General features: G+C 35.9%; 1 protein-coding gene across 1 annotated transcript; it reads left to right on the top strand.

The window, feature by feature from the left end:
• The first annotated feature begins 7,968 nt into the window (after nt 1-7,968).
• LOC109801233 (cytochrome P450 71A9) lies at nt 7,969-10,810 on the top strand. The gene is made up of 2 exons (XM_020362252.3): nt 7,969-9,020; nt 10,104-10,810. Exons 1-2 carry the CDS (start codon nt 8,142-8,144, stop codon nt 10,713-10,715), a joined length of 1,491 nt encoding a protein of 496 aa, XP_020217841.1. The 5' UTR covers nt 7,969-8,141; the 3' UTR covers nt 10,716-10,810.
• The last annotated feature ends 726 nt before the right edge of the window (nt 10,811-11,536 follow it).

Here is an 11,536-nt window from a genome sequence, read left to right as displayed (position 1 = left end):
AGTTAACTGTTGGCCACGTGGATGTCACGTAGATGCATAGGTGGATGCCAAATTTTTTTAATGCATCTGGAACCAGAACGACCCGTTTTGCTTTCACTTGAAGTGTGTTAATTTTTCATCTAAAATGGCCCGTTCCAAATGCATTAGTTAACACACAATGAGTGTAGCAGAACGGGCCGTTTTGGTTTGAGAATGGGTTCTGGTTTTAGAACGGGCCGTTCTGGATTCAGAACGGGCCGTTCCAGAATGCCAACCACATACGTGCGTTCAAAAAAATGCAGCAATGTGGTTCAAAGATTGAAAACAAAAATTCATAACATAACATAAATTTAAAGATTGAAATATGGTTCAGAGACTGAAAACAAAAATTCAAAGACTGAAATATTGTTGTTGTTGGGGTACATCAGTCAATGACTTCAAGGAGAAACACCATGTCGTTTCATCCTTGACTGTATAGTGCCGATTTGGTAGTAAGTGATTCACTCCAGTTTGACTAACAATGAAATAAAACCTGCCACCATTGTCCTTAATGATACACTGCATTGCATAACAAGTATTATAATTAATACTTCTAGGAGCTCCTATATCCTGCAATTGGTCCAAAAATGGTGTATAGCCCAAATGTTTAGCAATTAAAGTTATAAATCCCCCATTGACAATATTACCAAATCTAGTGTTTGAAATGCTTTGTACCTTGGGTTTTTTTTCCTTGCACGATTCACAACCGTGATTTAGAATCACGGGCGTGAACTATAATCATTGACCATTTGTGTTTGGTGTTTTGGAACCATAACGACCCATTCTAAAACTAGAACGACTCGTTCTATTTGTACTTGTTGTGTGTTAATTTTGCATCTGGAACAGGGCGTTCCATAAGCAAAATTAACACACCACGAGTGCAAGCAGAACGGGTCGTTCTGGTTTCAGAACAGGCCATTCTGGTTCTAGATGCATTAAAGAAATTTGGCATCCACCTATGCATCTACGTGGTCAACAGTTAACTCTGTTTAAGAAATTTGGACGGAAGGTCCGACATTGCAGTAATTTAAATTATTAGGGACCAAATTCAAACAAAAAATTAAAGTGGGATTAAATTGAAACTTTAAACACTACTAGAAAGATTGTATTCTAAGTCGGTTATTTTGTCATATTTACATCGGTTCTAAAACCGACTTAGATGAAGGCGACTTAGATGAATGAACATATTTAAGTCGGTTATGTAAAAACCGACTTAGATGTATGTGTTCATCTAAGACAATTTTCATAAAACAGTCGTAGATGTATGTGTTGATCTAAGTCAGTTTTCATAAAACAGTCGTAGATGTATGTGTTGATCTAAGTCAGTTTTCATAAAACAGTCTTAGATGTATGTGTTGATCTAAGTCAGTTTTCGACAAAAACCGACTTAGATGTATGTGTAAATCTAAGTCGGTTTTTGTCAAAAACTGACTTAGATTAACACACATCTAAGTCGATTTTTTTGTAGAACCGTTGTAGATTATATTTTTTTTAATCAGGTTAATTTTTAAAATAAAACTAACTAAATTATAAATATGTAAAAACTAATTTAATAAAACTAATCCAATTATCCAATGTGAGAGAAGCCACATCAAAATCCAACATAAACCAAAAGAGGCCAATATGAGATCCTTATCATTATAAGAATGACTCAATTACATCATTATCATTATATAATAAATAATACTAAAGAAGCCATATACTCAAAAATCAAGACAGACCTATATGAGATCCAAAAAGAAGAGTATTTTCTTACAGAGAGAAGAGAAGCTCAAAAAAATTAGGTCATACTACATTAGACATGTACTTAGCCGCCTAATGCTAAAGCCACATTCACCTCTATTTCTAAATTTTACATGTAATACTAAACCTTTCAACATGATCTATTTCTAAATTTTTCTAAAAAGAAATTTCCCCAATGAATCCGAATATCTTCCAATTTGGTTTCCTCCAATGATGTAGCATCTTCAAAAAGCTGCAACATATATACATCATATATTAGTTACATCATAATAAGCATTAAAAGAAATTAACAATATTTTTAAATGTACCTCACTTCACTGACTTATATTATTTCATATTTTCCTCATTGCTTTTGCACAGCTATATGGTTTGATACATTATCATGGAACTATTGGGTATGTTGTTCAACATCATTCAGATTGATATTCTACATGGTAAAATGCATTTAGCACAGAACCAACCAAAAATAATTAATTAAGAAAAAGCACAAGGTTCGTGTCATGCATAAATGAGAGAAACTGTAGAAAATGAGAATAGGTAAAAACAAAAAAAGCAATATTTTAAAAAACAGAATAACATTCTGAAAATAGTTTTCACTTACGTTTTAAAGCAATGATAGCCTGAAGTCTCACATCTTCATGAAAGTAACCAGAGTGTTTAACCAATATTCTTAGGGTCTCCTCCAAGTAGCTTAAAATGATTAAAGGACTCAAACAGAACTATTAGTTGTTTTTTTGTTGTGAAAGGTGCAACCAGAACCAGACTATTTATAAAAATAAAAATAAAAATCTGAGTCAAAGGATACGGTTCATAAGAAGTCTTTGTGTGCTGTGCAAACAAGCCAAGAGCTTGAGTTGCAGCTGCCTTTTCATCCAACACTCCAGTTCTAATACTAATATTACGAACTCTTGGTTCATCAGGAGCTTCATCATCTGATGAAACTCCTCCAAATCCATTAGAAATTTCATCGTCACACTCATCAATGTCAACTGCAGAGTCATAGCAATATACATTATGATCCTAACCAACCTGATGACGTGTGTTAGGTTCTAAATTTTGACTTGAGCGAACCTCAAGGGAGAACTGCACTATGGATTTCATTGAATCTCCAAGAAAAGGTGCAGGAGATTCTATCAGCTCATCAAAAATTTCAAAAGCATGTATGGCAACATCTTCTTCTCCTGAGGCAAGGCACTGTCGCGCTGCATTCAGGATGCTTGGAATGAACTCACGAAACTTAATCTGTGCCATATGATAAAATATGAATCAAGAAAAAAAAAAGAGAAAGTACAAAATATACCACTCCAGCAGAGTAGGTAACATAATTTAAAAAAGCAACTTGCAGAACCGAAAAATTGCACACAAACCATGAACTTTAGGCTTCATTATAGTGTACCAAATGAATGTATGCACATCAAAATTGGAAGAAAAAAATGATGATTACTTCCTATGATGAATAACCTTATAAAAAAGAAAAAAATTGCTGCTCAGTGATAAGTTTATTTCAGACAACACATATATAGCACTTGCTTAGATCAGTAAAGCCAACACGAGTGCAAAATACCATGCACAACATTCAATCACTAAGACTATGTATTAGCACCAATAATGTAACTCATTCCAAATCATGCACATTATCCCAAAAACCACTCATAATGGAGGAAAAATCTACAATTATTGTGGCAGTAAGCTTCTTGGCACCCTGTGATAGTTCAACAGCTAGCATGAGTTAAACAAAAACACAGCTTTAAAAGGCCTCAGAATAAGAAGCATTAAATAGCATTTACATTATTTTTAAAGTAAATGTGAAATTGTTGCCTGGTACAGTTGACACCTTTGCTCTCTTTCTAAGGTTCTAATGAGGAATTGGTTGCAGTATATTAATTCTCATTGATATGTCACTCATTAAAATTTCCTTGTTGTGAACTAATTGCAGAAAATACGGAAAATCCTTCACTAACTTGTGAAGAAATGAACATAGTTTGCCAACACTTTCAAAATCAAATAGCAGTACAATTTTTCCTTTTATACTACTAGAGGAACAGCATTGACTCACCACTTCATCCCCATCATGAGTGAATTCCAAAAAAGATCCAACCACCCTGACAGAACAGGCATAGTCCTCAATAAACAAAAATAGGATCCTAAAACAATTGCTTTGTTGTACAGAGAAAATCAGTCCAAGAATGACCATTGACTCACTTGAGCGCAGCAACTCTAACACGGTTGCTAGTCTCATCCTGCAAGCACTTGAGTAGAAGAGCTTGCAGATCTGCAAAATACGGCCGAAAAGCATTCCCAATTGTTTCAGTCAAAGAGCTGAAGAGAATTAATGCCACCTTACATCCCGAAAGCAAGAAACAACACTTGGTTAGATTCTAAGTGTATCAATCAGAAATAAAACAACAACATAATCATCTCATCTCTAAGTCGTTCATTCTCAAATTCCACTGCGAATAACAAGATCGCTATAGAATAAGTAAGGATTATATATGTTTTTAGTCCTTGAACTTTTGTCGACCTTTGTTTTTGTCCTGAAGAAAACTTTTACTAATTTTAGTCACTAAGCTTTTGTCTATTTTCACTATTAGTCCTTGAACTATTTCTCCTATTAACATTTTGGTACCCCTGATGACATCAAATTTTTTGTTCATGGCGAAAAATTGTAGGAACTAAAACCAAATAAAATTTGTTAAAATAGACTAAAAATAAAAGTGGAGAAAAGTTTAGGGACTAATAAGTAATAATGAAGCATAGTTTAAGATGATGAAGTTACCTCTCGATGATCTTCCTGCGCACTCTGACTACATTGGAAGAGAAATGACAACAAATTCGGCCACTCGCCGGAGGGAACAGCGTACTTCGCGACAATGCTGACAACGTTGGCACTAGCTTTCCGAACAGGGGGACTGCAGAGACGCAATTGAATGAGATAACGAATTTGAAATTGAAGAGGTTAGGTTTGAATAGAAAGGTAATGAAACCTGTGCTCCATGGTGATGGTCTCAATGAGGGACTGCTTAACAAGCTGTTTGAGTTGGGGAGAGAGCTTGGCCTAGTGGCCGGTGATCTTTTTGCGGAGGAGGATGGCGGCGAGCTGGCGGACGTTGGGGGTTTTGGCAGTGCGCATGTGCTGGACGAGGGCGGGAACCACCTGGGGGTCCTTGGCGAGGCGCTTAATTTGGTCCTCTGCCTGGCGGCGGGCGTCATTGTCGGGCATCAGAAACTGAATCAGCAAAAGCTCAAGAGACTGCGCCATCGCTCTGCCTCCACCAAAGGTTTTCCCCTTTTGCTTTGCTTGCTATTCACTCACTCTCACACTTTCAGTTCCCAAGCTTTTATAGCGTCGTCGCAGCTTAACACACAACAATTCAGGGTTTTGGTTTTGGTTGCTACTAATGTTACTGTTGGTATGATACTAATATTTTTACATCAAATAAATATTTATTTCGGCTTCTCACATTTCAATTTTTATTCTCTCTTTCATTTTCCGTAAGCAATTTTAATATTTAACAAGTATTTTTACCTACTAATGGCTGTGGGTAGAACAAAGAGAAAAGACGATGGCTGCAGGTGGGAGACTTAACGGTGCCGTCGTTGAGAGTTGCGGGGGACGACCACGATGATGGCTGTGGGTTAATGGTTAATGGTTGACGACACTACAATAAATGTTACATATAGTGACATACAAAAAGTGTCACTATAAGTATAATATATGTAAGTATATATCTATTTGACATATAGCTACACACAATTTTAATGTTGATTTGAATGAGATTTAACAACATATTTTGAGTCTCACTATAACTTATACCTACACTTTTTAACAATATACCAACATATATTATATTTATTGTGTAGGTAAAAGTAGTTTTTAGTGACACTTATTATATCACTATAGAATGTGTGTCACTATACGGCAATTTTCTTGTAGTGCGATGACGGCTGTGGGATGACCACGACGAGGGTTGTGGGTGGGAGACTGAAGGGCGCGCATGAACTGGGAGAGAAAAGGCCCGCGCTAATTTTGGGTCTCCATTTAAGTCAGTTTTACACAAAAACCATCGTAGATCATTTATCATCTAAGTCGATTTTACAACAAACCGGCGTAGATATGTTCGTGTAAGCTATTTTACTATGGTTATTATCTAAACCGTCGTAGATTATGTTATTTTTATTTACAAAATTGCCACTGCGTCTTATTCTACATCAGTTTTTAATAATCCGTCTTAGATTGAGCGACTTAGATTAATCATTTTGTACTAGTGAAAATATTATAAGGAACCAAATTAGGTATTTAGCCTGTAATGTAGTTAGTAGACTGGAACGGGGCGTTCCTAGATTGGAACGGGCCGTTCCAAACTACTAAAACAAGGGTGATTTAGTAGCCTAGAACGGGCCGTTCCTAAACTGAAACGGGCTGTTCCAAACTACTAAATAAGCCTATAAATCTTGGACTGGAATGGGCCGTTCCAAAGTGGTCATTATGAGTTAAATTCAACTCAAGAATGGGTCGTTCCGGGTTTAGAACGGGCCATTCTAGACATGCCAGAACGGGCTGTTCCAATTTCAGAACGGGTCGTTCTGCATGTGAATTTTACACATGATGAAGGAGCCTAGAACGGGCCATTTTGGATTTGGAACGGGCCGTTCTGGCTAGTTCAGACTTCTATAAATAGAGGTTGTGGGCAGTTGAGGAAAATGGAGGTTTTAGAGAGAAGTTCTAGAGAGAAGGACTCTGGACTAGAAAGCTATTTTTGGAGAGTTGAAGTTCAAGAGTCAAGTTTTGAAGGATATTTATTATTCTTCTTCTTCTTCCTTTCAGATTCTTGGCTTTTAGAGCCAATCTTCAGGTAAAGGAAGCTAGATTGTAAAGTTGTTGGACTGCGATGATCATACGTTGTATAGGAGCAGGGCAGGGATAGACTAGAGATAGCTGCTAGAGGCCACAGGAGGTGCCTGGAGGTGAATTTTTTTTGCAGGCTACCTTATAGTAGCATATTTTGTTGTATATAACTGGTTGATATTGGTTGCTTGATTAGCAACTTGTATTGTAAATATTTTATTATACTATTTTAGTATATATATTTCAGTAGTGTGTAGTATTGTTTGTAGTATGACGGTCATGGCGGGTCGTTACACGTATATATTTCAATAGTGTGTAGTATTGTTCGTAGCGGTCCTGACAGATCGTTACATAGCCCCCAAAAATTATGGTGTCCCTTGAAATTTGAAACGCCCTCGTCGTCAAATGTTATTTACGACTTGCACACGTGGCAAGCACAATTACTTCAATACCATAAAGAAACAAACCTCTTTCACTCTTACAAGTTTAAAACTCGGGGATTAATGTACTGATCGAAACTGCATTAGCTTGATCATGAATGTCACCAAGGCAATATGCCAATATGAGCTCGGCAATGTAAACCGCCAACGACACCGGTATAATATTGATCAAAAGACTTGGTCAAAGGGATAGTTCGGTTACATAGATAATGCCAAAGTTTGACCCTTCATGAAAAAATAAAAAGACTAATTTTAAAAGGAAAAATACTTCATCCTTCGAATATTTATTCTGAAACTTGATTGAATTTGTTCCAGTATGTCTTAAAAAGGCTCACATCGCTTAGGAGTCAAGACTAAGGGTAGTTTATAAATACCCTCTCTCCTTAACCTACCGAGATGTCTTTTAAATGACAAAATCGTAACAGCCCAACAAGTGCCAAAACGGACAATACCTCGGATGTAGTGACTCTAACGATGCTAGAAGTTGCCTCTTAGCATTGACTGGGGGCTTGTTCCGGTATGCTTAAAAATTCCACATCGCTTATAAAGGACAAAATCATAACGGTCCAACGAATGCCAAAACGGACAATACCTCAGATGCAGTGATCCTAACCTTAGCAACGACTGAGGGACTTGTTCCGCTATGCCTAAAAATTCCACACCGCTTATAAAGGACAAAACCGTGACAGTCTAACAAATGTTAAAACGGACAATACCTCAGATGCGGTGATCCTAACGATAAAAACGGACTTACAGTAGGAACAAAATTAATAAAAAACTGATTTAAATAATAAAATATTAAATAAAATAATTAATTTATAATAAATTTATTTAAAAATATCAATATTTTAATTATTGGGACATTGATCGGAAGTTTCGTTTTGGAATATATAGCAATACTCTTTTGAAAAACGTTGTGTGGAGATAATCGGTGGTACTTTTGTGCTGTCGAGTCGGCGTGTACTGCTTATGTGATTTAAAATTACATAATAAAAATACATCTAGATTTTAAATGATATTTCTACAGCAAGTCGTGATCGTGAATCATAAATTTCATTCAAGCCTGTTGGGGGAAACAAAACAATATCAACAGAATGATCTCTTTCGCAGTCTTCGTTTTCCTCACACTCTTGTTCACCTTGTCACTGATAAAACACATGAGAAAGGGAGGTGCAGAGAAGAAAGTACCCCCAGGGCCAACGAAACTACCCTTCATCGGCAACCTCCACAACCTTGGAAAGTTGCCACATCGATCCCTTCAACGCCTTTCACGCCACCACGGACCCCTCATGTTCTTGCAGTTAGGTTCAATACCCACCTTGGTAGTCTCCTCTGCCGAGATGGCTAAAGAGATTTTCAAAAACCATGACCCCGTTTTCTCCGGCAGGCCTCAGTTACGCGCTGCCAACCGCTTGGGATACGGTTCAGCCGTGAGTTTCTCTCCTTACGGCGAGTACTGGAGAGAGATGAGGAGGATCATGATCTCGGAGCTGTTGAGTCCGAGGAGGGTTCAATCGTTTGAAGCTGTGAGATTGGAAGAGGTGAAGCTTCTGCTTCGCTCCATAGCTCTTTCTTCTCATCCTGTGGACTTGAGTGAGTTCACCCTTTCGCTCACTAACAACGTTGTTTGCCGGATTGCTCTCGGGAAAAGGGACAGGTTCGGAGTAGAAAATAACACGCTTAGTGAGATGCTTAAGGAAACGCAGGAGATGTTGGGAGGGTTCTTTCTGGTTGACTTTTTCCCTCGGTTGCGGTGGCTCGGCAAGTTCTGTGCCATTGAAAATAGGCTTGAGAGAAATTTCAGAGAAATGGATAAGTTTTATGAGCAGGTCATTAAGGAGCATGTTGATAAACATGAGAGGGATGAAGCTGAGCATGAGCATGAAGATGTTGTCGATGTACTTCTTCGAGTTCAGAGGGATCCAAATCAACCAATCGCCATCACTGATGACCAAATCAAGGGTGTACTAGTGGTACGTTTATAGTATAATATAGAAGCGAGTGACGCATGAACACCAAGCATCTAAATTAAATATCTCATTCACACGTTAGTTTTTGGGTTTTTATTTATTTGTTTATTTATTTATTAAGATTCGAACTTTTTATACTTTATCAATATTACTTCGATTTCTATTAGTATGTTGAGCTTAATATTTTTTTTTTGAGTTTAATCTTATATATACATATATATATATATATTGTATATTAATTTTTAGTTAAGTTAGTAGATATTCATGTGGATATCATAATATAAAAAAATATTATACATTAATTAAGAATCTTTTTCAACTATTCAATCTTAATATAAATCCTATTCTCTCTCTTTTTTTCTTCTTCAAATTATATTACTTACAAGATTTGAATTTATTACCATATATATATTATTAGTCTAATGATTTTTTGAATTTAATAGTATGTATATATTCTATATTGAGAATTTTTTTAATAATCTTCATCTAGTTATAAGGATTGTCATGAAACATGAGAGATTGATCTCATGCTCTCAAATTCGATTTTTATCTTTGTTAATACTGTTTGATCAATTATATTTATATATCTTATTCTCTCTTTTTTTACAATTATTATAAATTTTTTATTATTTTTATTTTTTTATCTCTTTATTTTCCTGGAATATGTAGTGTTCACTAATCGTTTCTGGATTATATATTAAGTAGTACTATTCTCTCCTAGTCGTCGTAAGTATATGTTTAATAAAAACATACTTGGTAAAATATGGAGGAATTTTTAAGTTATTTAACTAAAGTACGTTTGTTTGAATTAACATTCTAATCGAATGGTCTAATAGACGTACACAAATTAACTTTTGTTTTCTCTTTCCATCCAATAAGAAATGATTAAAAAACAGAGAGAACATGAATACGGAACAATTCAAAGTACTCACATGATTTTCAGGTTGATTAGTCAATACCATCATTTTCTTGTCTGACTAATTAATAATAGTTATGGTCATATACAAATTCCGTCGATGGCTTTCGGGCCTTGTTTATTCACACTTAACTCTTCCTTTATCTAATTGGATTTAATTTTGTATGTAGGACATCTTTGTAGCGGGAACCGACACTGCTGCGGCGACAATGATATGGACAATGAGTGAGTTGATTAGGAACCCAAATGCAATGAAAAGAGCACAAGAAGAAATAAGACAAGTTTTGAAGGGAAAAGAGATGGTAGAAGAGGTTGACCTCCCGAGACTCTTGTACTTCAAATCAGTTGTGAAGGAGGCACTAAGACTCCATCCACCAGCGCCATTACTCGTGCCAAGAGAGACCACAGAGGCTTGCACGATCCAAGGGTTCGAAATCCCAGCCAAAACGAGGGTCCTTGTGAATGCAAAGTCAATAGCAATGGACCCCACTTGTTGGGAGAATCCAAATGAGTTCTTGCCAGAGAGGTTCTTGGATAGTCCAATTGACTTCAGAGGACAACACTTTGAGATGTTGCCATTTGGGGTTGGCCGAAGAGGCTGTCCCGGAATGAACTTTGCTATGCCACTTGTTGAGTTGGTTCTTGCAAATCTTCTCTATCGTTTTCACTGGGAGCTGCCTCTTGGGCTTGGAATTCAAGACTTGAATATGGAAGAAGCGATTGGCATAACTATGCATAAGAGAGATCATCTTTGGCTCAAAGCCACCCCTTTCCTCCAGTAGTGCTTTTCTTCTTTTTCTTCAATGTTCATTTTTAAAAATTGGGCATTTTATGTTATATTTTAAGAAATTAATAAATACAAAATTGTTATTGAAAATTATGCATCAGAGCTATTGAAATTAATATATTAAAAAGGTATAAGAGGCAACTTAAACCCATATACAGAGACTGCTAACTATAATTCACCCTATGCTGTTACTCCAAACAAAAGATTCATCCCCCACAATTTTCTATTAATAATTTATAACTTTAAAATTATTATTTTTCAATTTCAAATAAATTGGAGAAACAATTTACGGCAAAAGTGACATGTGAAAAATTTATCCACATGGCATGAAATAATTGATCATAGGTGGCAATATACCGGTACATCTTTGAATGTACACGTATTATAGAAAACACCTTTCTATATAGCCTCCCATACTACAAATTAAATGTAACCTCTGTATGTTGTGTTCCATACATGACAGATTGTAAATATAGAGCCCGCAGAAGTTGAAGTCCACACCAAAACAAAATCCAAAAGGATTTGGTCCCCCCGACATAGTGTACCCTATGTCCCACAGATTTCGACATGATACAGCAACACAACATAGGGATAAAGTAAAATAAAAAAAATTATAAAATACATGAATATGACACACATATATATATATATATATATATATATATATATATATATATATATAATATGAATAATATGAAGAAAAAAAATTATATATTGACATAAAAGTAATTTATTAAATTTCAAAAATAAATTATTAAGAGATATTATAGTCCATAACAACAAAACTGACAAAAATTATCACAATAGAGTCAAAAA

This window comes from Cajanus cajan, chromosome 5 (assembly GCF_000230855.2).
Source record: "Cajanus cajan strain Asha chromosome 5, NIPB_CcT2T_4, whole genome shotgun sequence".
Lineage (NCBI taxonomy): Eukaryota > Viridiplantae > Streptophyta > Magnoliopsida > Fabales > Fabaceae > Cajanus > Cajanus cajan.
This window is presented reverse-complemented; position numbering and strand designations above follow the sequence as displayed.